The 26,146-nt window shown below is 51.2% G+C and overlaps 3 protein-coding genes across 9 annotated transcripts; 1 reads left to right on the top strand and 2 right to left on the bottom strand.

Annotated features, from left to right (window-relative positions):
• Positions 1 to 3,415: 3,415 nt before the first annotated feature.
• LOC112875507 lies at positions 3,416 to 4,093 on the bottom strand. The gene has a single exon (XM_025939382.1). It carries the CDS (start codon positions 4,091 to 4,093, stop codon positions 3,416 to 3,418), a length of 678 nt encoding a protein of 225 aa, XP_025795167.1.
• Positions 4,094 to 12,582: 8,489 nt separating this feature from the next.
• On the top strand, positions 12,583 to 21,315 carry LOC112875982 (putative disease resistance RPP13-like protein 1). 7 transcript variants are annotated; one of them, XM_025939999.1, is made up of 7 exons: positions 12,583 to 13,667; positions 14,564 to 16,700; positions 16,870 to 16,926; positions 17,386 to 17,445; positions 17,577 to 17,937; positions 18,715 to 20,812; positions 20,909 to 21,315. In XM_025939999.1, the coding sequence occupies exons 1-6, from the start codon at positions 12,627 to 12,629 to the stop codon at positions 20,789 to 20,791; spliced, it is 5,733 nt and encodes a 1,910-aa protein (XP_025795784.1). In that variant the 5' UTR covers positions 12,583 to 12,626; the 3' UTR covers positions 20,792 to 20,812; positions 20,909 to 21,315. The 7 variants fall into 7 exon arrangements, with proteins under 7 accessions (XP_025795784.1, XP_025795785.1, XP_025795786.1 ...); XM_025940000.1 differs by having other exon boundaries at positions 20,925 to 21,315; XM_025940001.1 differs by having other exon boundaries at positions 14,564 to 16,688.
• An 89-nt stretch (positions 21,316 to 21,404) lies between these two features.
• Positions 21,405 to 23,077, bottom strand: LOC112875533 (chaperone protein DnaJ-like). The gene is made up of 4 exons (XM_025939410.1): positions 22,904 to 23,077; positions 22,736 to 22,787; positions 22,529 to 22,596; positions 21,405 to 21,962 (listed from the first exon to the last, which is right to left on the bottom strand). The coding sequence occupies exons 1-4, from the start codon at positions 23,075 to 23,077 to the stop codon at positions 21,423 to 21,425; spliced, it is 834 nt and encodes a 277-aa protein (XP_025795195.1). The 3' UTR covers positions 21,405 to 21,422.
• Positions 23,078 to 26,146: the final 3,069 nt, after the last annotated feature.

Genomic DNA, 26,146 nt, shown 5'->3' on the forward strand with positions numbered 1-26,146 from the left:
ACATTTCGGATATAATATCCAGAAACTCTGGACCTCAAGTTAGGAGTATCTGGACATATATCCGAAGTATCCAGACATTTGGGTTACTGACTGTTTGAAAAGTGTTTTAAAGTTGCAGATTAGCCTATTTAACCCCTTCCCCTCTAGGCATCTTGAGGTCCTTTCACCAAGGCAACCGCCTCATGAAGGCGAAGCCGAGGGTCTAGACGCTCGAGTTCTCCTTCCTCATGCTCCTCCGCTCGTAGTCAATCCACTAACAGCAACCGACGAGGGGCCGGGGTCCAGCTCAAACGAGCCGAACCAGGGCTTTAGGAGGCCTAGCTCTACAATACATTCTTGGAGGACTTGCAGCTCGGACTTGGTGCCACAACCAGAAGCCTAGCACCACAATCACGAAATTCACTAGTCGGCGGTTCGAGACGCCGGCAGTTGGCGCACCAGGTAGGGGTCGGATGAGGATGATGACAACGACGGTGACGGCGTCAACAAGGAGGAGGAGGAGGAGTGGGATGACATACCCTAGGATGAGCTGGTGTGCGACGATGATGGAGGGCCATCCTGATGAGGATATCTCTCCTTTGCATACAATGTAAGGACCGATCAATAGAGCACGTTTGCGATAGTTGGATCTCCAGGTACGTTCTAATCTTGTCAATTGTTTTTCAGAACTTGCGCTTGGTTCCATGTATGTTTTATTGATTAGGAACAGTGAAGCGGACCAGCAAGGACCTGGAGAAGGCCAAGGAGTCAAGGAGGAGGAGCTAGGACGTCCACACTAAGGAGGAGTCCAGGTCCAACTCGACTTCGACTCCACCTCAGATTCCAGAACTTGACTTTACCAAAATTGATGCTCTGGCCACATACGGAGTCAGGTTTGGACGTTCTATATATGGTTGGAACAAGAATTTCATAGAGCTTCTAATGGCACCGGTCCCACTTCAAAATTCTTTCTGAGTCGATGGAAATCATCGACACAATTGGGCGTTCAGAATCTGTCAGGGTGTTGTGTCACCGTGTGTTAGGCTGTTGGCCCGTGTACCATGTTGGAACCCATTAAGGTTGCGTCCAGGGGTTTTGCATGCCCTAACTCCTTTTTATTTAGTAGCGGTCAGTATATTAGGGTTTGAATTTTGCTTAGATTCAATATGTCATCGAATAGTGTCGCCGTTCAACGGTTTGTGAGACCCCATCTCGTAATCAAGTTTATTTGATTGCATCTCCTGTTCTTGCTTGTGTTCTTGATTGCACTTGCAGGGATAAGCCTTCGTGGTGACGTCATCTGTGTGACTTAGGTGATAACCAATGGAGCTGTGGTGTAGTGATTACGAGGTTCTGTTTGTTCGGAGCCTTGATTCATCAACGTCGAGTTCTCCACCAATCAAGTTTACCATACCTCTTGGAAGTTTACCTACGCCTGCCCTGACGCAGCAGGGAGAGATTGCGCGCATGGTTATGGAGATGGATCACGACACCTCGTCAGGGGCTCCCGCGCAGGTGGGGATCCCAAATGGCAGCGTGCTGAAGAGGCGGAGCTAGGGTCGGGAGGCCCGACCCCGAAACACCCTCGTATGGTGGCGTCTCGGTGAGTCGACGATCACCTTGCTCCTTTGCGGTTGGTGATTCTCCACCAATGGCGTACTAACCGCCCTCGGGCCTTTGCTGCAGTGATCCTCGCACTAGGCGACGAGGTGGAGGATGTGGAGTGGCAGGGCGTTTCAGGAGCCCTGTCTGTCGCGCTGGGCATGTTCCGTGATGTTGTCATCCCGTGCTGCCAGGTATGGCACGTCGGCACCCTCAACCCTCGTGCCCTTTCTAGGCATTTCTGACATGTTTCTTCTTCGCAGTTCCTCATGAATTGCAACCGGGATCGACATGCTAAAGAGGTGCGACGATACGTGGAGCTGTCTGAGCAGCTCGCTGTGGCCCGCTAGGCGGTGGCCGATGGTCGAGCCAAGACGCTTGTAGATGATGAGGCGTTCGAGCGGTTGCGAGGGGAGCGGGGCCAGTTGGTTGGTACCGTGGATGAGCTCCGCGGCAAACTCAAGGCGACCAACCGAGAGCTCAACGCTGTCGTGCACCTGTCCGAGGAGCGGGAGGAGCAGGCGCGGGCTGCTCAGGGGAATCTCGCGGGTAAGACCCTCTCCTATTCCCCTCGGGTTGTTGGTTTCATGGTCGCGGCGTGTTTGATTTTCCTTCCTAACAGATGCCCAGCAGCATGTGGCGCTCCTTCAGCAAGAGTGTGCCGAAGTAGCGAAGCAAAAGCTTCAAGCCGAGGTGACGGCCGGCGATCTCGCTGTGGAGGTAGCTACCAAGCGTGCAGAGATTGCTCGCCTGAATACCGAGACGGGCAAGCTTCATGACCAAGCGAATCGTAAGACCTCGCTTGCCTTAACTGTCCCTTCAAAGTTTCCCGACAGGCTTTTTGACGTCGTTGACGTATGTCTGGATAGTGCTCGATGAGAAGCTTGGGGAGAAGGTGGTCGCGCGCCGACACCTGGAAAACGAGCTCAGCGAGACGAAAGCTACGCTCTGCAAGGAATCCGGCAAGCACGACACCCTGCAGACCACCATTGGACTAGTTTTGAACGGTTTCGAGATGAACTCGGAGGCGGGGATGAGCTCGCTTGCGGTCCAGCTTGTCAATGTCGCGGACCAGGCGCGCGGGATGGCGAAGCGGGTGATGCACCTCGGCGTGCAGCGGTCGTTCGTGATCGTGCATTCCCATTATGAGAACATCGACCTGCAGGTGATGAGCCAAGGCTTCACGCCCAGCTACGACGATGCTGAGTTGAACCAGATCGAGGAGGAGGTGGTCCCCCTTGCGCAGGTCTTTGCTGCAAATTTGGAGTAGGAAATCGTTCTTAAGTAGTTAGTTTAATTTTAGCGGTGAACTGGGCCTTGACCCCCGAAGTTGTGTAAACAAACTTTCAAACTTTTGAATTTTGGCCGAGAGGGACTTTGGCGAGGAAAATTAAAGATGCCTAACTGTTCCTAATATTGGGGCAATGGGAAAAGAGGTGCGAATGAGAGGACTCTGATCACGCTGGTGAGCGGAGGCACCATAACTGCTGGGGCGTGGGTTTCTTGCAGTCCGACCAACTTTACTCAAAGCGTGCTCCTTCGTAACTTGTATCCTTTTGCCCATTGTAGGAACGGGTTAGGAGTAAAGAATTTTGAGTGGGTACGGCCTTGGTAGCCCCCGAGTGAGGCCCGACCCCCTGCAGTGGCTGGGGTCGGACCTCACTGAGGAGCAGCAGAGTGAAAAGAAAGATTCTTCACAGCACAGCTCGACCACTCAACATGAAAATTCACGTAGCTGCTCGATGTTCCAAGCGTTGGTGAATACTTCACCATCGGGGGTCTGCAGCTTGTAGGTGCCTGGCCGTAGCACCTCGGCGATGATGAAGGGCCCCTCCTAGGGTGGGGAGAGCTTGTGACGGTCCTTATTGCTCTGGACAAGCCGTAGCACCAACTCACCGACGTTGAACGCCCGACCTCGCACTCGGCAGCCGTGGTACCATCGCAGCACTTGTTGGTACTTGGTCGAAAGAAGTAGTGCAACATCGTGCGCTTCATCGAGCTGGTCCATCGCGTCTTCGAGGGAAGTCTCTACTCCTTGCTCGTTGTACGCCTCTACCCTGGGCACTCCATAGTCCAGGTCGATTGGGAGCACCGCCTCAGAACTGTAGACCATGAAGAAAGGGGTGAAACCGGTCGCTCGACTGGGGGACATCCTGAGGCTCCAGAGAACCACGGGGAGCTCGGCAACCGACCGCCCGACGAACTTCTTCAATTGATTGAAGATTCTAGGCTTGAGCCCCTGTAAGACCATGTCTTTCGCGCATTCGACCTGCCCGTTCGTGCGGGGGTGCGCCACGGTGGCCCAATCATCTCGGATATGGTAGTCATCACAGAACTTGAGGAATTCCTTCCCCGTAAACCGCGTACCATTGTCTGTGATGATGGAGTTCGGTACTCCAAAGCGGTGGATGATGTCAAGAAAAAATTCCATGGCCTGCTCAGAATTGATCATCACAATCGACCGGGCCTCGATCCACTTTGTGAACTTGTCAACAGTGACAAGCAGGTGCATGTAACCCCGGGTGCTTCCCTGAGGGACCCGACCAAATCGAGTCCCCAGGACGCGAATGGCCATGTGATAGGGATTGTCTGGAGTGCTTGAGCAGGTAGGTGGGTCCGCCAAGCGTAGTATTGGCACCCTTCGCAGGTGCGCACGATCCGCTCGGCATTAGCGACCATCATCAGCCTGTAAAATCCATGGTGGAAAGCGTTCCCAACTAGGGTTCTCAACGCGGCATGGTGCCTGCAGACCCCACCGTGGATGTCATTTAGTAGATGGTTACCTTGCTCGATCGAAATGCAGTGCTGTAGGATCCTGGTGTGGCTTTGCTTGTAAAGCTCCCCTTCAATGATGACAAAGGACTTAGCGCGGCGTGCGAGCCGTTGAGCCTCCATTTGGTTGGTAGGGAGCACTTCACGGAAGAGGTAATTGAGGTAAGGCCATTTTCAATCAACCGGAGTGTCAGGCTCCACCGCTGGCTCCTCATCAAGCTCCATGACCTCGGGGTCAGGCGGAGTCGGCGGTTGACCAGCCCCCGAGCCCAAGGCGGGCGGTTCGCTCTCAGCCCACCCCAGCTCTTCGTAGCGGATCGAGGGTTTGTACTTGTCACTGGCAAAGATGCCAGGCAGGATGGGCTGGCCGCTCGACGCCATTTTTGCTAGCGTGTCGGCTGCCTCGCTGAGTCGTCACGGGATGTGGTTGAGCTTGAGGCCATTGAACTTATCCTCCAATTGTCTAACCTCCTGGCAGTACGTGGCCATCTTGGGGTTGAGGCAGCTCGACTCTTTCATGACCTGGTCGACGACAAGCTGAGAGTCGCCCTGAACGTCTAGTCGTCGAATGCCCAGCTCGATGGCGATGCGTAGGCCGTTGATGAGTGCCTCGTTCTTAGCCACATTATTTGAAGCGGGGAAATTTATGCGAAACACGTACCTTATGCGCACGCCAAGAGGGGAGACGAAGACTAGGCCCAGGTCAGCTCCTTGCTTCATCAGCGATTCATCGAAGTACATCGTCCAGTACTCCTCGTCGACGGCTGACGGGGGCATCTGGGTCTCAGTCCACTCCACGATGAAATCGGCGAGTACCTGGGATTTGATAGCTGTCCGAGGGGTGTATGAGATCCCCTGACCCATGAGCTCAAGGGCCCATTTCGCTACCCTCCCGGTGGCATCTGGGTTACGCACGACATCACCGAGAGGGAAAGATGTGACCACCGTCACAGGGTGCGACTCGAAGTAGTGGCACAGTTTCTATTTGGCGATCAAAATAGCGTATAGAAGCTTCTGGATCTACAAGTAGCGAGTCTTGGCATCGGCCAGGATTTCGCTTACGAAGTACACGGGGCGTTGCACCTTGAGGGCATGCCCCTCCTTTTCCCATTCCACGATAAGGGCTGCACTGACCACCTGAGTCGTTGCTGTGATGTAAAGTAGGAGTGGCTCTCCATCGAATGGTGGGACCAAGATCGAGGCTTTTCAAAGGCGCGCTTTAAGCTTTTCGAGCGCCTCCTGAGCCTTAGGGGTCCGCGCGAAGCGATCGGTCTTCCCTAGAAGCCGATAGAGGGGGAGACCTCGTTCGCCGATGCGTGAAATGAAGCGGCTGAGGGCTGCGATACACCCCGTGAATCGTTGAACCCCCTTGAGGTTGTGAATCGAGCCTGTCGGTACATACGGACAGGGGTATCTCCTGCTAGGGTGTCCAACTCGATGGGCGCGAGGTTATCGCTGACCCCTTCAGTGACGAGGCGCACGGGCCGGGCCTGACAGCTGGGGCCACAGTCTCCGGACCTCATCCCATGCTCTAGCAGGTCCGGCACCACCACGTATCAACAAGGACAAGGTGCTCAGGAACGGCTGTTACGGGCCCAGACCCCCGCAGAGTGGTCCGGTGCCGCCACGTGTGGAAGCCAGGCCCCCTGGGGACCCGTGCACCTAATCTGGCCACGGGGGCCCGGACCTCCCTTCCCCTAGGGGAGGAGGTCTGGTGCTGCCACGTGCCCCTGAGGAAACGGCCACCGAGCCAGCCCTGACACGCGTCTGGTGGCAGTAAGCCTTCCGCGGGATGCCAGCCCAACTACCTTATTAAATGCGGGTGGTTGGGGCGCGCGTGCCCCTGACAGGGCATGGGCTGCCCACTGACACGCTGGGCAGGGATGACCAACTCCGCGGAAGGACCGCCTGTTACCGAGGCAGCATGTCATAACACCGCACTCTACGCATGGGCAAGCGGTGTATAGTCACATCACAGCGCTGCGCGCGTGAGCAAAGGGTAATTATGGTCTGCTGCAGGAGGACTACGGCGTGGACTGCCACAGTGTGACCAGAAGCTACAGCACGACAGGTCGAGATCGCCCCTTCGCCTGTCAGCAGGAATTGACCCAAAAGTGACAGCATGTCTTCCACTGTGCGTGTCACTGGCAGCAGACTCTATGCAAGCAAGGCAGCACAGGACCAAATCTAGATGAAGGATACGCACAAGGGTCAGCGGGGAAGGTTTTCGAACCTGTAGCAGTTCAGACCCCAATCTGTATGTTATTTGATATATCGCTCGGACCACCTGTTAGGACCCCGCTCAGTGTACGCGCTCCCCTTGAGCCTATAAAAGGGAGAGTGCGCTCGTTAGAACACAGGCTCGGAGAAGCTCTCGGGAGCTCTGGGAAGCTCTCCAGAGTTCCTCAAGTCCCACAGATTTACAAGCAATACAGCACACAAGTGGACGTAAGGTTTTACGCTCCGGCGGTCTGAACCACTCTAAATCCCCGTGTGCATTCTGTGTCCACACACCTCTTGACCAAGTATTCCTAGACTTCCCCCAAACTCATCCTAAACTAGGATTAGGCGGGTGCATTCCGCCACCCGGCTGGAGATTTTCTCCGACAGAGCCCATTCTGGCGATGACTGCGATCTTGTCCGGGTTGGCTTTGATGTCACGCTCGAAAATGATGAAACTTAGCATCATGCCCGTTAGAACCCCAAAAATGCATTTCTCTGGGTTGAGCCTAACGCCGTTCGCCCGGAGTCTAGCGAAGGTTTGCTCTAGATCGGCCACCAGCTGGTCGGCCTGTTTGGACTTGAATATGATGTCATCCACATAAGCCTCGATGGTTCGCACGCTGAGGTCCACAAAACATCGGAGCATGCATCGTTGGTACGTGGCCCCTGCGTTCTTCAGGCCAAATGGTATGGTGACATAGCACTATGATCCGAAGGAGGCGATGAAGGAAGTCGCGAGCCGGTCGGACTCCTTCATCGCGATCTGATGGTACCGGGAGTATGCATCAAGGAAGCAAAGGGTTTCGCACCCTGAGGTCGAGTCGACTACCTGGTCTATGCGAGGAAAAGGAAACAAATCCTTTGGGCACGCCTTGTTGAGACTCGTGTAGTCAACACACATTCTCCATTTCCCACTCTTTTTTTGTACAAGAATGGGATTGGCTAACCACTCGAGGTGATACACTTCCTTGATGAATTCGGCTGCCAAAATTCTTGCAATCTCCTCGCCGATGGCTCTGCACTTCTCCTCGTCAAAGTGGCGCAGGCGTTGCTTGACCGGTCTGGAGCCTGGCCTGACCTTCAAGGCATGCTCGGCGTCTTCTCTCGGTATGCCCGGCATATCTGAGGGTTTCCACGCAAAGATATCCTTATTGGCGCGGAGGAAGTCAACAAGTGCGTTTTGCTATTTGGAGGAGAGCGCAGTGCCGATTCGCACCTTCTTGTCTGCGAAGTTCTCAGGGTCGACGAGAACCTCCTTCACGCTCTCCACGGGCTTGAAGGATCCGGTAGCCTGATTGGAGTCAGGCGCCTCCACCGCGGTTTCCTCCCTGATGACCGCAAGTTCCTCGGAAGCGATGACCGCCGAGGTGAGCTCACAGCTCTCCATCTCGCACTGATAGGCGCACTTGAAGGAGGAGCCGGCAGTGATGACCCCATGCGGGCCCGGCATCTTGAGATTCAGATAAGTATAATTGGGGATGGCCATGAACTTCGCGTAGCATGGTCGCCCTAATATGGCATGGTAGGATCCGTGAAACCTGACCACTTCAAAGGTGAGGGTCTCCATCCTATAGTTGGTCGAATCCTCGAATGTTACGGGTAGGTCGATTTGCCCAAGCGGTATCGCCTGCTTTTCCGGCATGATGCCGTGGAACAGCATCCTGAATTGCCGAATGCGTGACCGTTCAATACCCATTGCATCCAGGGTCTCTGCGTACATGATGTTGAGGCTGCTACCCCCGTCCATCAGTACCTTGGTGAGGCACTTCATGCCAATGATCGTGTCGACCACAAGCGGGCACCTCCCAGGTTGTGAGATGCTGCTCGGATGGTCGGATCCGTCGAAGGTGATGGCTGACTCCGACCACCAAAGAAACGCAGGCTTCATCGGTTCGGCCGCATAGACCTCCCGGCGTCTGAGCTTCTGGCGGTGCCTGGACTCGTACGTAGCTGGGCCTCCGAATATCATGAGGCAGTCGTCGGGGTCGACGAAGCTATCATCCTTCCCCTCGGCGTACCCTCTGTTGGCTCGGGCCTCTTCTTCTACTCCTTCCTAGTACCTCCCGACAGGTACTTCTTCATGAGGGTGCAGTCCTTATACACATGCTTGACGGGGAAGGCGTGGTTCGGGCGCGGCGTCTCCAGCATCTTCTTGAAATGATTGGGGGTCCCTCCGACGGCTACTCTGCCTCCCTTTCGGTCGGTGGTGGCTACTAGGGAGTCCCCCGTTGTTCCTCTTGTTCTTCTTCTTCCATGGGCGGTTCAAGCCGCCCTCGCCGGCGCTTTCGTCGCACTTCACCTTGCCCTTGGCACGGTCGAAGATCGCCCCGATCGCCTTCTCGCTCGAGTCATGGTTCGTCGCGATGTCAAGGAGCTCCTTGGTGGTTCGTGGGCGCTTGCGTCCTAGTTTGTGAACCAGGGACTCGCAGGTGGTCCTGGTCAGGAACTCCCCAATCACGTCGGCGTCAGAGACATTGGGCAGCGCGATGCACTCCTTGGAGAAGCGCCGGATGTACTCGCGGAGAGTTTCCCCCAGCTTCTACCGACAGTTCTTGAGATCCCATGGGTCCCCGGGCTGTTCTTGAGTGCCCTGGAAGTTTCCCACGAAGATTTCCCTCAGGTACGACCATTTGTGAATCTGGTCGGCTGGCAGGTGCTCGAGCCATGTCCGTGCCGAGTCGGCCAGGGACAAGGGCAAGTTACAGATAATGAAGTTGTCATCGACCGCTCCTCCTCCCCGGCAATCGAGCTGGTAGTCCTCGAGCAACAAGGCGGTGTTCTTCTCCCCGATGTACCTCGTGAGGTTTGCCGGTGGGCGGTACCGTGGCGGGAATGGCGCGCTGCGGATGCGCATGTAGAAAACCCTAGGATCCAGCGGGTCGGGGCTCGGGCTTTTGTCCTTGCTGCTGTCATGACGTCCACCGCGGCGAGGGTGATATCCTTGGCTTGCCACCGCTTGCCCGTCCTTGTGCCCGCGCCTCCGGGCGTTGATGGTGTGGCGTGCGTCGTGGTCGGCGCCGAGGCATCCCCGAACGGGGGTGTTCACGGGACCTTCTCCCTCATGTGGGGCTTGGTGGACGGACACATCTTAACACCCTGCCTCGCAAGGGGGTGTTGGCCCGTATTTTGCCCGGGTCACCGAGACATCAAACTCTCAGCCTGTTGTTGCACCGCGCGCTCGATGAGCATGTGCAACTTTTGGTGAGTGCGATGCCCCTTGGGCGTCGCTTGCTCCGGGAGCCCTTCTAGCAAAGTCCCCGCAACGGCGATGTTCTGGCTTGCCTGGGTGAAGCGCGGGGGACCCTCATCGTCTTCGAGGATCCTCCGGTTTATGTCACAGGCGGCGGCGCATGCACCATCCTTCCCCGCGGCGTCCAATTCCTCGCCCAAGTTCGGCGCACTCCTGTTCTATCTGGAGGTGCGCCTGCTCGAGCCCCTTCTGCCGCTCCCGCAGCTGCTCGAGCCGTGCGGGAGGTGGGGGCAAGGTTCCTCTCATTGGCCCTATCATTAAGACACGCCCTTCGGGGATACCCGCCATGAAACACCCCCGTGAGGGGTGGTGGCTTCCTCCGATGGAACCTGAGTCAGAGATCGCCTCCGATTCCCCCGTAAGGAGATTATGGAAATTTTCCAAGACGTAGTCCGTCATCCCCTTGAACTCGCCGTCTGTGGGGGATGAACCAAAAGGCGCCACGATGAGGTGATGCGCGTCCTCCACCATGTAGCGAAGGCCAAAAGGAAACCTCATCGGGACGCTCCTGGCCGGGATCTTCGGGGATAGTGGTTCTCCTCCGGAGAGCTGCGGCGTGACGTTGGTGAGCAAGAAGAGAATATGGTGCAAATCCTCCTGGGTCGGTCGGGGACCCAAGAAGACGCGGAGCTGACGCCCCAAACTCTTGTAGTCAAAGTCGGGGGGGGGGGGCACTATCCCCGGAGGCGCGATCCTCCAGGGCACGTTGCTGCATCCCCTCGAAAGCCTCAACAATGGGGTCGAGGTTGACGGTGTGGGTGGGACGGACCGGAACACGAATATGCTCCAGTCCCCCTTCTGTGGTGACGATGAAGTGTAGGCTCCCGAAGCGCACGAGCGCGCCCGAGGCCCATCCTCCGACGTGGTTGGCCATCCGCAGCCTGAAGAGGTCGGCGAGATGCGCAAAGGCCCCTACCTGGTGCGCCAACTGTCGGCGTCTCGAACCGCCGATTAGTGAATTTCATGATTGCGTGTCTAGCCCGGATGGTGTGCAAGAAATACACGAGGGTTTATACTGGTTCGTGCTGAATGTCTCTATGTCTAGTTCAAGCCACTTATGCTCTTGAGCTAAGTTTGCAGTAGGAGTTACAAACGGCAAGAGAGGGAAAGGGCTCCCAAGTCTCTGTTGGAGTGTGTGTGTGAATGTGAGTCTGAACATTTTTTTCCCTCGGCGGGGGGTCTCCCTTCCCCTTTTATAAGTCAAAGGGAAGGGAGTGGATACAGAGAGAGATCCCCTCGATCGTGCCACCTCTCCACCCCTTCGCATGGGCCCCACTGGCCTGTAGATGACGACGGAGGCGCTCCCATGCCGCGCCCTGGTGCGACGTGCGGCGTGCTCCTCAACGGAACGGGCGGTGCGAGTCTATGCCGCGCCCTGGTGCGACATGCGGCATGCCCCTCAACGTAACGGCTTGACCCCCAGCGCGGTAGATGACTGGAGCTTGCCATAGTAGCCTGTCTTTTTCGGAGGTCATGTTGTTGCACGTCCTTATCTATCTTTACGCCAGAGGTTCCCCCCACCCCCACCCCCCCAGTCACTTCGTGGGGTTCCTGGGGACCGATGCCTTTTGGGTGGACGTGCTTGACCCCTCACCCTTGGGGTCGGGCGAGGCGGACGCATCCGACCCCTCATCGTTGGGGTCGGGCCAGGCGGACGCGCCCGATCCCTTACCCTAGGGTCGGGCGAGGCGGCTGTCAAATCCGGACCCACGAGACTGCGCACATAGCCTACATCTTATAGCATAAGGGGTGGGGCATGTCCCACGCCCTACACCAGTTGTAACTACTCGTAACGTAGTAGAACTAGTAGTAAAACTAGTCGGAGACAGTAGGAAACTACCCAAAAACCACTCGGGTAGGACTCTAGGGTTCGTACCCGATTAGAATTTTCATGTACCCCTGTCCCTCCAGACTATATAAGAGCGGATAGGGACCCTCCTCAAGCAGGAGCATGAGGGACAACTTGTGCCTCATGCATCAGATCACCCAATCATCACGTAAGACTATACAAACCACACAGGACGTAGGGTATTATGCTTGCGACGGCTTGAACCTGTCTAAACTTTGTGTTCCTTGCATGTGTTTCTTGCACCTTTAAGTTTCTAATCTTGGCGACACCCTACCTCCAAACTCACTACCTCAGAGGTATCCCTCGGTGGACTGGAGGTAAAACACCGACAGCAGCCGTGTCTTTCACCAGTGCTTCGCGTTGGGCTGTCGGTGCCCCTTCCCCTAGTGGGCTGTTTGCGGCCATTTGACGGCCCAGCTAGCCCAAGCCGCGTACTTCGGGAGAGGTAATCCGTGATCAGCTTCCTAAGGAACATTCTTTGGCGGATCCATGATATTTGCCCCGACACCTTTAAACTATTCTTGATTCAATTTACCCTCAAAATTATATAATTAGGTTCAGTTTTGAGTCTTAATTACATTATCTTTTGCGGGATAACATCGGTCATCTTAAATTATTTTAAAAAATATATATTAAGAATTTTTCATTATTATTTTAATTTACTAAATGTCGTGCCCTATCAAAATAGTGACCGATGAAAAATTAATGTCATCATCATTGTTTTGGCACCGCATTCCTTTCCCCTTTCCTCTGTTTCATCTCATTTCTCTGTTCCGTGTCCCTCCATTCAAAACAGACCCTGACTGCTGGTGTGGCTGGGGCGCTGGGTCCGATGACATGGCTCTACTGTACAGCATCCATAAATAAATGCATCCCCAAGAGCACCATAACAAATGCTCTGCATTTCCAAACCTGCTTCTCCCTTCTCTCGCTGCTTGCTCCAGCACGATCATGGCCGCCGTGGCGGATGCGTTCGCGTCCAAGCTAATAGGGATCCTAAAGCGTATGCCAAAGAAAGAAGTGGAGACACTCCTGCGCGCTCCCGGTGAGATCACCAAGCTGGAGACAGCCCTCCGTGACCTCTCTCCCATCCTGGCGGACGCCGAGCGGAGGCGCTTCCGCGATTCGTCTGAGGAGCGGTGGATGAGGGAGGTCAAGGATGCCATGTACGACGCCGACGACATCCTTGACATCTGCCAGATCCTGGAGAGTGGAGAAGACCCCATGTTGGCTGAAAGATCTGCTCCATGGCGTAGGAACATCCTATTGTCATCCTGCTTCAGCAACCAAGTCGTTCCACACCAGATCGGGATTGAAATCAAGGCGCTCAACAGGAGGCTAGAAGATGTTATGAGGCGGAGCTATAAATTTCAATTCACTCTTCAAGCAATTGGCTCCACGAGGTATTCCAGCTACTCTGAAACTGGACCGGTTTTTCTCGAACAGGATATTGTTGGATTGAAGATCCAGGAAGACAGAAGGAAGCTTTGTGATCTGTTGGTCAACAGTATGGATGCTCCCACAAGATCAGTCATCGACAATGTTGTCGTTGTTGCTATAACTGGCGCAGCTGGGATAGGAAAAACCACCCTTGCTAGGATGGTTTTCAACGACCCAATGGTAGTTGCAAACTTTGACGTGAAGATCTGGTTGAGCGTAACTCAGGAGGTCAACGGGATTCGCCTTCTACGAGAAAGTATAGCTTATGTCGACGGAAACGCAGATGGCGTCGCAGACAGCATGCACATGCTCCAGGAACGTTTGAATCGGGCACTGATGGGACGAAAGAGATTTTTACTGGTGATGGATGATGTGTGGAGCGACAAGGTATGGAATGATATACTTGGACCACCACTTAATGGCGGCCGTCCTGGAAGCAGAGTGTTGGTAACCACAAGGAACGATGAAGCTGCTCGTGGGATGCGAGCACAACACCTTCACCGAGTTACCACGCTGGATCCGGATGACAGTTGGTTATTACTGAAGAAGCAGGTCAGCGACTAGCCTCTCATGCATCTTAATTATAAGAAATTAAATCAAACACCCATGAAATCTGCTTCTATGACCAACACCACATATACAGATGGATTGATAAGCTAGGATCTATTAATGCTAGCTGTCTATATTTTGCGAAGGGTTCGATGACCTAACCACTCTTATAATTCAGCTGTCCAATATGAATATTCATTCATCGCTTAGCAGCAAGGATAGTATTTAAACAGGATATTTTCTACTCCCTCCATTCCAAAATATATGCCATTTTAGTTTGGTCATAAGACAAACTTCTCCAACAATTCTAACGAAGTTTATATTAGCATCTATAATACCGAATAAATGCACTAACTAGATGTATTTCATGGTGGATTTAGTGAAACTGATTTGATATCTTAGATGTTAGTACTTTTTTATATATAGATTTGTTAAAACTAAAGAAGTTTAACTTACAATAAAACTAAAATCCCTTACATTTTGGAAGGGTAGTGGCGGAGCCCAATTAGGGCCACACTGGGCTTCGGCCCCCCTTGCCAATGAGAAATTGGTGAATAGTTCAGCATATATCTCTTGCATGCCTGCTAATTTTGCATGGATGCATGTATATCTCACGCACACCTCTTCTTTATGCATATCTCACATACATCTCTTCTTTATTGGGTCTTTATTGGGCCTGCTAGAGATGTGGAACTCAGCTAATGAAAGCTGTGAAAGCTTTGCCAACTGGCCCCTCCCTTGGTTTCCTTTCACGCTCCGCTACTGTGGAAGGGGTAATGTTATACAAACAAAAATAAATTTTAACTCTAGGAATTATTTAATGGGAAGTTACCATGCATATTGAATCAGATGCTGTTGTAGATATTACCTATCAATAAATTGAGTTGCACTATGAGCAGGTATCTCTAGCCGAAGATGAGAGAGATATTGATGATTTAAAATATACTGGGATGATGATTGTTGAAAAATGCAATGGTTTACCGCTTGCAATTAAAGTGATTGGAGGACTTTTAAGGAGAAAAGCTCGGACACGAGAATCATGGTTTGGTGTTTTGAACCATTATTTAGGGTCGTCAGGCGCACAATTTGGTGAAGTATTTCACTCATTATACTTGAGCTACCAGGACTTGAGTCCGCAACTGAAGCAGTGCTTCCTATACTGCTCACTTTTACCTAAAGGAGTAAACTTCGACAGTCCTAATGTTATTAACATGTGGATCAGTGAAGGATTTATTCACCAGGCAGATCGACGTGCAGACGAACTAGAATATATAGGAACAGAGTACCACCAGGACTTAATCATGAGGCACCTAATAGAACCAGGTGCGTCATCTAGCATGCATGATAGTGTCCGCTCATTTGCTCAGCATATGGCTAGAGAAGAAGCGTTAGTGGTCCATAGGGAGCTGCAAACTGAGGTCAGTAGTCCCCTTTTATCAAAATTGCGGCGTCTGTCTATAGAATCAGCTGAATCAGTGGCAGTAGAATGGGCTGATTATTTACAGAAGCTGGTGGCACTAAGAGTATTGATCATAAACCGCACAATTAACTTCAAGCCTGGTGATTCATGGAGTAGTTTTTCCAGTCTACGGGTGCTGCATGTAGTGAGGCTTGCAGAGTCCGATAGGTTGGTAAGGTCAATTTGTCAGCTGAAGCATCTGCGGTACCTGTACTTGTATGACTCGGATATATCTAGTCTACCAGATGACATACATCGAATGAAGTTCCTACAGCACATTGGGATTGTCAACTGTGGGAGGTTTGTCGAGCTTCCTGTCAACATTATAAAGCTAACGCAACTAAGATCCCTTGACTTGGTTGGATCAAGTGTTGGTGTCGTACCCAGGGGATTCGGCAGGTTAACAAATTTGAGGTCACTTTTTGGGTTTCCAGTACACAGAGACGGCGAGGGCCAGGGCTGGTGCAGTTTGGAAGAGCTAGCGCCTCTAAGAAAACTAAGGAGCCTGAGGCTAGAAGGCATAGAAAAGGTTGGTGTTAGCTATTTGGCTGAAGAGGCCATGATTAGCAGCATGGAGCACCTTATCTCTTTGCACTTGAACTGCAGCACATCAATATCTGCAAATGTGACCAACTCGGAGCGGCAGCTAATCCAGGAGGTATACGAGCACTTGTTCCCTCCACGCTGCGTAGAGAATCTAGTGATGGAGACATACATTGGGCGTTGGCTACCGAATTGGATGTGGGGGGCAGAAGCGGCAGCCTTCGGTAGCTTGAGGTATATGGTGCTGCGCAATCTGGCTAGCTGCGTCAAGCTCCCTGATGGCTTGTGTCAGATACCCTGTTTAGAGCGCCTAGAAATCAACAAAGCACCACTCGTCAAGCATGTTGGGCATGAATTCCTGCGTCACGGTGATCTGCAGTGTGCATTTCCCAGACTGCAGGAGCTGGTATTGCATGGAATGGTGCAATGGCGCGGTTGGGTGTGGGATCCGTTGAATGATGTGCAAGTCATGCCGGCATTGGAGGTGCTTCTTGTTGAGCGCTGCAGGCTGAGGAGCTTTCCTCCTGGACTTTCCTGCCATGCAACGGCTTTGAGACATTTAGTCATTGCCCATGCTCGGCGGCTGGAATCTCTCGAGGCGTTTTCGTCTCTTGTTGAACTCGATATTTGTTTGAGCCCAAGGCTGAGTAAGATAGCTAATCTGCCTAGATTGCAAAAGCTTACCATCAAGATCTGCCCAAAACTGAGAGTGTTAGAGGGTGTGCCAGCACTCAGGAGCCTTGTGCTGGAGGACTACACGATGGAAACTCTGCCTGGATACTTGCAGCTGCAAGATGATGTATGTCCAGTGTACCTAACACTGGATTGTACCATAAAGCTACTCAAATCCATCTCCATGGGAAAGGGTGGCCCCGAGTGGCCCAAATTCAGTCATATCCAGCATGTAAATGCCTATGCAGAAGATGGAGGACATCAAAGGAAATGGTCCGTTCTGTACACAAGAGAACCTTTCAGCTTCGGGGCATATATGCCGGACTCGGACTCGGACTCGGACTCGGAAGGTGCGTACATACGTGAGTACTACTTTGTTCAGCTCCGTCATCAATTGCTGAGCTCTTCATTTGTTTGAGCTCTATTGCTAGTTACTTCCTTATTCAATCTAATTAAATATTTCGCTGTTTCATCTTTTTTTTCCCTCTCTTTGCCTCACTGACTCATGGCACTAATTGGCTCTCACTGCAGAGAACCTCGCTGACGACAAGCTTGTTCGCAGTGACATCCGGAGCGATGGGTCGACAGGTGGTTAATTATGCTACATCAAAATGTTCAGCTATTCATATGTTTTCTTGTAATTCGTTCTAAACCACGTTCAGTTTTATATATGCATGAATTTATGTTCCATTGTCAATCTTACTTCAAATCTACTCAATTCGTATAGATTATTTTCTAGAGGAATTCGTATAAATTATAGTGCACTATAGTTTATAGTTTATCCTAAGTCAAACTTCTTCAACTTTAACTTGAGGGCAACTAGAGTAAATGAGCTGCACACAGTTTCGTTTAAATCCACCATGAGAATATGTCTTGATAGTGCATTTATCTAGTAATATAGATGTTAATTAATATATCTTTCAAGTTCTTAGACCATTTAACTTAGGACAAAACTAGAGTGAACTATAATTTAGAGGCGAAGTATATATAGGTGTTACATCTTTCTTGTTTTCCTCACTGATCCATGCATTAATTGGCTCTCTTCAGACAGCCAGACTGATGACGAGCTTGATGACAACGATGATATCCCGACTGCTGGGTCGACAGGTAGTTAATTAAGTTACTGCATCAACTGTTCATATGTTTTCTTGTCACGAGTCATTCGCCACCTGCATGCAGCTATATATTTACACATCAATATCAATTTATGTTGTACTGTTAATAATTTTACATTGTAGGAGTGGATTTATTCAATGATGATAGTGAGCTTGTTGGAATTGAGAGCCCACGTGAGCAAATAATCAAAATGCTGATGGAAGGCCGACACACGGACAAGCAACAACTACAAGTGGTGTCCATCTATGGAATTGGAGGTTTAGGCAAGACGACCATCGCCAGATCAGTCTACAGACAGATCTCAAATCAATTTGAATGCTGTGCTCAGGTTTCGGTGTCGGAAAGACCTGATATTGTGGGGATCATGAAAAGTATAATTGATCAAGTTCGTTGCCCTTATTCCAGCATGGAAGAGTTTTCCAATATGCAAGATAATCTCCAAGTAATAATCAATGTACTCAAAGAATTCCTCGAAGATAAAAGGTACTCCAACACATTAGGTGCATATTCACCTTTCATTCTTTATGGTATTGCTATGTGTACCACTCCTCCATTATGTCCTTCTAGAATGCTGATAGAGTTTGTGTCAAACATATGTAGGAGGAGTAGGTTTCAGGTTGGAATTAGGGGCATTAGATCGAGTTAGAGTCAAATTAAACTCCCTAACAGCCTACTAAGGGGCGCTGCATCCAGGGCATTGGTTTTGCACGCATGTCCTAGAGTTATAGGTCATGGCTGAACTCTCTCATACTGAGTTAATAGTTTCAAGCACCGGTGTTCGTTACATGGTTCGTGTCCCTCGATCTCTGAGAATGATGGATTATTTGAGTAGAGACATGTTTAAGACTATCAACGTTGCATCCTCTTGATAGTGCGATGTTCCTACACTCAAATTAAACAAAAACATATTGAGCTTTTAGAGATAACCACATGCCTCACTTCTTCATTTTTGGAGGTGTTGTGTAAAATTCCCAGGTCGTCCTTGGGGGACCAGGGGTAGGTTTTGCTGTAATTGACATTTTGAATTTGAAGTCAGTCCGGAGAGTGGTCTGCTAGAGTCATGTGCTGTTTCTATTTCTCTCAGACTCTCACTAATGCGATGATGCGCAAATCTGTTGCGTGTCTTTCAAAAATAAATCTCCATTGAGTTTCCAAAACAATATATCAAGAAACTATCCTGACACCCATGTACACTTCTGCACATGACCAGTAGCTTTATATACTTGTAAACTCATACCTCTGAACATGATTTATCATTAGGTACTTGATCTTTATTGACGACATATGGGAAGTATCAGTATGGGAAACGATCAAGCCTACATTTATTGGTAATAACCATGGGAGTGGAATAATTGCCACAACTTACAAACTTGATGTTGCTGAATCCATTGGTGGAGTTTATTCACTGCCGCTTCTTTCTGATGAGGACTCCAAATTATTATTCTACAGAAGAACATGTTTTAGAAGTGAAGCTGGTTGTCCTTCTTCATATAGAGACGTATCCAAGAGACTATTAAACAAGTGCAGCCGGTTGCCATTAGCCATCATTACTATAACTAGATTGTTGCCTGCTTCTCTAAATTCAGAAGAGGAATGGAAAAAGGTGTGCAACTCTATTGATTCTGGGTTTGAACTTGGTGATCGTGTAAGCGATATGAGAAGAATTCTGTCACGCAGTTATCATGATCTGCCTCAACATCTAAGGACATGCTTCTTGTATCTAAGTATTTTCCCAGAGAATTATGATATTAGGAGAGATAGTTTGGTACAGAGATGGCTATCTGAAGATTTAATCCGTGGTGACCATGGACAGAACTTACATGAGCTGGGAGAGAGTTATTTCTATCAGCTTCTCGATACTGGCATGATCCAGCCAATAGAATTTGACAATGATGGCAATGCTCTAGCTTGCCGGGTACCTCTGGTGATGATTGACCTCATTGCCTATTTATTAATCAAAGAAAAGCATAACACTACATCAGCTAGCCAACGACGGACTGATCCGCCGAACAAGGTTGAACGGTTATCTCTTCAAGTCAGCAAGAAAGAAAAACATGCTGTAGTAGCAGAAGCATCCAAGTCTTTCCGGGAGGGTTCACTTTCTATATCTTGTAGTTCTGATTCGGTGGGCACCTGTCCGATCATTAAGAATCTGCGTGTGCTGGTATTAGAAGGTTCGTTGGAGGATCGACATGTTGCTAAATACCTTGGGAGGAGTTCGCGCCAGTTGAGATATCTGATCCTTGCAAGCACACAGATTACTGTGATCCCCAAAAAGGTTGGAAACCTACAGTTTCTGCAGACGCTCGACTTGAGGGCAACTCGTGTAATTGAATTGCCTCGTACGTTTGTTAGACTAAAACAACTGCACTGTCTCCTTATTAACAGATCAACAAAAGTGCCAGCTGGGATTAGTAATCTACAAGCCCTAAAAGAGCTGCAGGACATCGACATCAGTAAGTCTCCAGATATTCTGGAAGGCATATGTACTCTGTCAAAACTGAGGGTTCTCAAAGTTGCCTTGTGGTCATGGGATGACAGTTCCAGTAAACTTCTGCCCGAGACTCTCTGCAAACTGAGCACAAGTGAGCTCGAGCATCTATCCATCTCCACCTGCTGTTCGCTAGAGTTCAAGCCAAATGATGATGTACAGAAAGTCTTTCAGCACATTACAAAGCTTGAGGTACAGCACAGCACGTTTAACACATTACCAACTTGGATTGACAAACTGAAAAAACTCAGCTCTCTGTCCATTGAGGTCTACTTGTTGGAAGAGGATGCTCTTCGAATTCTTGGGGGTTTACCTGCTCTCCTTTTCCTATCCCTTACCGCAAAGAAGACCCCAGAAGCAAGGCCTACTGCAAAGAGGACCCCAGATGGAAGGGTTGTTACTGAAGATAAGTTGGTTGTCCACAGCAATGGATTCGGTTGTCTGAAAACTTTCCACCTGTTCAGTCGTGCCATGGTGATCAAGTTCGAAAAAGGATCTATGAAAAGCCTTGAAAGGCTTAAGCTATCCTTTCAGGCGTCACTTGCAACGGAAGATTTCAGTTTCGGCCTGGGGAATCTCTCTTCACTCAAGCACATCCAAGTTGAAATTATCTGCTTCAGCGCCACGGAGAAGGCGGTGAAGAAAGCGGAGGATGCCATTAGGGACATGATTTGGGGGAGTTCCGGCCAACCTAGGCCTGCACTGGACATAAGAAGAAGTGCGGAAGAGTACAAGATAGAGGACAAAAAAGAATTTAGAGAAGAGGTTAGGGTGTTATCTCTTGCCTCTAGGGATGGCCGAACAGCTTCTGTTCAAAAACAGAATCAAAAACAAAAGATTGACTGAGCAGAAGATATACAGCTGCAGGTATCTCCTCCGACATGCATGTTCTAATTACTAAGCTTTTTCACATTTTTATTGGTGTAATTTGATATGTGACCAGCATTTTTTGTAACCTGTTAGGTACTTTTGGTTTCAGGCTGAGCATCCTCCGTGTGATGCTTGTACTTTGGCCGCTTTACTGTTGGAGAATACTTCTACTGCTGGTCACTTGGAAGTGTGTCATTCTGGACGTGTAGGCAAGGCACGTGTAACTCATCTATCTACTCGCTTGATTCTGTTTCCTCCTTATGGGTGCAAGTGCAATGCAAACTCCTCATTAAACCTTACTACCCTAGGTGTCATACACACATTTATACTAGTGAATGCGCGGGGCTATAGATGTTGTCACCGAGATTTTTCTTACGGATGATTTTTCTTCTGTCTGATCCGGATCTGAGATTTTGCCACTGTCCTTGGATACCTTTTCTCATTGTAAAATGCTTTTCGTGTATGTTCCGTGCTTTTGATCTAAAACAAGTTTTGACAAAGATGAAGGAATATGAATCTAAATGTAGGAGTGAATCTGAACACTTCTTTCTCGAGATGGAAAAGAAGGAAACTAATAAAAAAACATGTGCTTATGCTAATGCTGTCTTCACCACGCACGGTTGGTTCGCGCGGTGCACTCTGCGGGCGCCGCCGTCCTGATCTGGTACACAGGCGACTCGCCTCCGCCTCTGCACCACCTCTGGTTCTGGTCTTTTTGATCCGCGCGGCCAATGCGCTCCTCGAAGCGCCAGAACTCCGCGTTGCCGAACGGCGGCGGGCGGACGTGCGGGTAGTCGGGGAAGCGGCGCCGGTCGGAGGGGTCGAAGAGCGGGAACGACTGGCGCCGGCGCGCGCACGCCGCGGCGTTGTTGGCCCGCAGGCAGCCGTCGATGACCCGGCACTCGTCCCGCAGCCGGTTCTGCACGTCCCGCAGCGCCTGCGCGGCGCGGGTCCCCTCCTTGCTCCTGGACGCCGCCTGCGCATCGGCCGCCACCCTCTGCTTGCTGCCGGCCGAGGCGCGGAGCCTGCCGGCGGCGGCGGGCGGCGACCTGGCGGCGTGGCGGTCGTGGCACGCGGCGCAGAAGCTGGCGCGGCGCTCCGCGTCGAAGGCCCGCCGGCGCGCCTTGTCCGTCAGGCACGCGTGCGCCTGCATCCACGGCAACAGCGACACATCACAATTCGCACACGCCGCGCGTCAGATGAATCAATTAAATTAAATCCTCCCCCTCCATGCTGGAAGTAAATGCGGGTAGTAACAACGGCGCGTGAGCTCGATCGAACTCGGAGCGCCCGCACGCGTACGCCAGCCGGTGGCATCGGATCGGATCGCGATCGCCACGTAGTACTGCCCTGGCGGCACGGGCACCGTGAGTCTGCGAGCCAAGGACTGGACTCCATTAACGACCCGTCTCCCAGCATGAGCTGTACCGAGATCCATCCGATCGAAACCATCCTACCAGGAGAATCGGATCGATCGTAACAGACAACAGCAGCTCACTGATGAACTGCTACTGATGTACTGTGGAATTCGATTGGTTTTTAAAATGCTGCTGATTGATGGATAGCCACGCTCGAGGCGGCAGCGGAAAGGCGGAGAGATTCGAATTTCGAAGTAAAGGGGGAGGCGAAAGCATCGCGAGGATTGAGAAGGCGACCCGACCCGATGCGCGTACGAAGAATTTAGAAATGGGGGAAGAATGCGCGGGTCGTCACCTCGGAGACGATCTTGAACGCGACCTCCGCCTTGGGGTGCCTGTTCTTGTCCGGATGCAGCTGCAGCGCTGCATGCAAATCCAAAACCACACGACAAGCAAAATGAATTGTTGTTAGTTTAGTTAATCATCCATCCATTTGCTCGTTGCAAAATCGGAGGAGCTCGAGTCCGGTGCCATGGCGGCGCCCGCTGCATGCATTCCTTACCGAGCTGCCGGTACCGCCGCCGCACGGCGTCCTCCGACGCGGCCTCGCCGATCTGCACGCCGCCACCACGGAAACAGAGGATTCAGAGGATGAATGCGCGAGTCGGATTCAACACGCGATGAGGGTACGCGCAGGCTCGCGCGCATTGGGTGGGTGTGGGTTACTCACGGCGAGGACGAGGTACCAGTCGACGAAGTGCGGCCGGCCGCCGCGCGGGGAGCGGCGGCGGTGCGGGCACGACGCGAACGCCGCCGACGCTGCGCACACCTCCCGCGCCGCCTGCGCCTTCGCCGCCGCCGCCGCGTCCACGTCCGCGTCCCGCTCCCGCCCCGCGCCCGTCATTGCTCGATCGCCCGGCCCCGCCCCGCCCAGCCCGCCGGGGCTCGATCGATTCGTTGCTCAAACCGATCGAACGCGGCGGCGTCCAACGACTAGACGACGATCCCCGATCGGCGGACGACGATGGCGGCGGCCATGCACGCGGCGGAGCGGACTCCCTCGACTCCCAGCAGCGAAGCCCCGCCCGGGCCACGGCGCACGCTAGTAATAGCGGCCGAGCGCATGCACGTGCGCACGTCACGTACGCGCGCCGTGCGTGGCGGTGGCCATGACCCAGCAAGGATCGGGCGGGGTGGTGAACTGGCGATCGTGTCGTGTGTCCTCGAGTCGGGGGCAGTTGGGTGACACGGGGAAGATGACAAGTCACGCGTCGGGGCTGGGGGGGAGATCGATAGGTTGGGCTGCGGGGATTGCGGGGGTGACGGTTTCGAAACGGAGAAAAAGGCGACCAACGGAACGGAGGAAGCCCTTCACAGGCACCGAGACCGAGAAAGAAGAAGCAAGGCAGGCGACGAGAGACAGGGCCCACATGTCAGCTACCTTTTTCCAATCTCGAGCAGGTCACCGTGCCGCACCGTACGTGCGTTTTCTTTTGGTCGAACTTTTGTGCGTTTGGTGTCGATTTTTATTTTTCAGACTCACAGCAAAACGATGTCATCACAAGGTCTAAAGAAACAAACAGGTGTTGTAACGAACCAATTCAGTTCTATACACGTCTCTCCTACGTGTTATCGAGAAAAAATCTTAAAAGACGAGACACGTCAGGAGCTCACGGTACGCCCTCTTGCTAACGTGAACATCGTGTCACCGCTACCGAGCACTCTCTCTGTCCTAAAATACAAAATACAAGTTATTTTAAAAATTTTAGGACAGATTAATAAGAAGGTAAAATAATCATATTTGTTCATATTTATTATCTATATTTAGCAGTAGTTGATTCTTACATTTATGTGCACTTTCGGGTAAAATGATTTGCTGAGATAAATTTTGAATTCTGGAATGATTTTTTTTCAAGGATAACCGGCCGGGACTGGACGCAGAGCTGCGATCACCGGCGGGGACTGGACGACACTCTTGACCTGTTGCTGCGACCGTCAGCGTCCGAAGGTTTTAGGTTGCCAGAGGCGAGCAAAAGTCCTCGCGTCCTTCTGGTTTTGGTTTCGCCGCCGATGTGTTTCTCCATCGGCGGTGATGACCGGTGGCAGTCAGTATAACAATAATAATCGATATTACTCCTGGTTTGGTGGGTGCACAGATCATCGGATTGGGAACACGCTCCGCTCTGCACTCGGTGCTCAGGTTTCAACCACCCCGCCTGGCTCCTGTTGGAACTCGTCATGCCCAAGAACAACAAAAGTTTGGCACAGATTTGTTTCAGCTTCCAACAGTTCAAACGATCTAGTTTATTTCCCAGCGAAAGGAATAATAAAGTGTTAATTACCGGCTGCATGAAGCAGCAACTTGTTCATAGCTCATACTGTTACTTTTGCATCGTTGTCATTCTTGTACATGCATCGATTTTCCGATTAATCCACGTGTGGTAGGAATGTAAACGTCATGTTTTGTGGCGACTAAAAAATAGCTGACGAGTTGTACTTGAAGCTTCTTGAGCCGTGAGACCCTGACAGCAATGTCTCGGCAACCTTTACTGGTTGACAGAGAAGGAATAAAACCACTGTAAAAGAAAATGCCTTGAGACTTTCAAATACAGAGTAGGCCATAGCCCACAGGTGCCTGTGCCTCACGTACCAATGCAGTAGGTTTGTCGAAAACTTGTTGGCGCGGTAGCTCTAGCCTGAATTGCAAATCAGAGAACTCATGTAGCTAGCTAGCTTGACCTCGGTTTCAATCATGAATTTAGTTGAAAGACATGTTCAGGTTCTGGAACAGGGTTACCTTCGGTGTTAACCAGATCAGGATGCCCTAAATACTGGGGTGCCACTGTAAAATCCCATGGCTACAAACGGGGCCTCGTATATGGACTTGCAAGTCGCCATGCCAACCAAAGCAGCACAGAAATCGACCAAGTTCATGGGCTCATGGCGTCTTCTTGGTTGGAAAAAGAAAATGAGAAGAAGAATCCTCTGAGTTTCCAGAATCATTTGGATGCGGCCCACTGCAAAAGGCCCACGTTGTCAGAGTCTCATTGAAATCTTACCGGCCTTATCGCCAGCGATCTTCTGAGAATAAAAAAAAAGATAAAAAACATTAAATTCGGAAAAGGGGAGTCGGTTGGGAAAAAAACGAAAAATGGGTACCTTCCGCCCGTTGATCGGGCGGGAAACGTGGGGCCGGGGACCTTCCGCCCATCCAGCGGGCGGGAGGTCCCTCGAGGGTCTCTTGGCAAATAAAAGTTATCTTATTCGCGAAGAGTTCTCTGCGGGGGCATCCCGTCCATCCAACGGGCGGGAGGTGGTGCCGAGGGGCATCCCGCCTGTTGGTCGGGCGGGAGGTTCCCCCGGCTATATAAGCCCCCACCTGCCCCAAAATTGTCATTTTATTCAGAAAAAAAAAGAAAGGGAGGAGAGGAAGAGAGAAGAGGAAGCGGCGAAGCCCTGTTCACACGTCGATTTGGAAGTATATTCTCATTCTAGCCGTATAATTACTTAAAAATAACTACAATTTAGGAAATATTTCTTAGAGTAGTTATGTTTTGAATAGTTTTTAGTATAATTTATATTTTGAATAGTTTAGATTCTGGAAAATATAATCTGGGAATCGCTGAAACTTAGGGTCGTTGTGTATTAATATGTAGTATAACTAGTTTATTAATGATTGACAGATATGTCTTCCGGGAAGGGTATTTTCAGTATATATTACGGAGAAGGAAATGTGATTTATGGGCCGAATGGTGTAGATTTAAGCGAATTTAACTGTGCGGTCAGAGGAATTACCAAACCGCATGAGAGGACATTTGAATCCCTATGCAACTGGTTAATGAGGGGATTAAGGATTAATCAGCAGACACACTCAGGAGACACACACTGTGAGTGTTCAGTGCGTCATAAATCGTACCACTCACGCTTTGATCTGGGAACTGATGCCACTTGCAAGCAACGAGGACTGGTTAAC

The sequence above is a fragment of the Panicum hallii genome, chromosome 9 (assembly GCF_002211085.1).
Source record: "Panicum hallii strain FIL2 chromosome 9, PHallii_v3.1, whole genome shotgun sequence".
NCBI classification, from domain to species: Eukaryota; Viridiplantae; Streptophyta; class Magnoliopsida; order Poales; family Poaceae; genus Panicum; species Panicum hallii.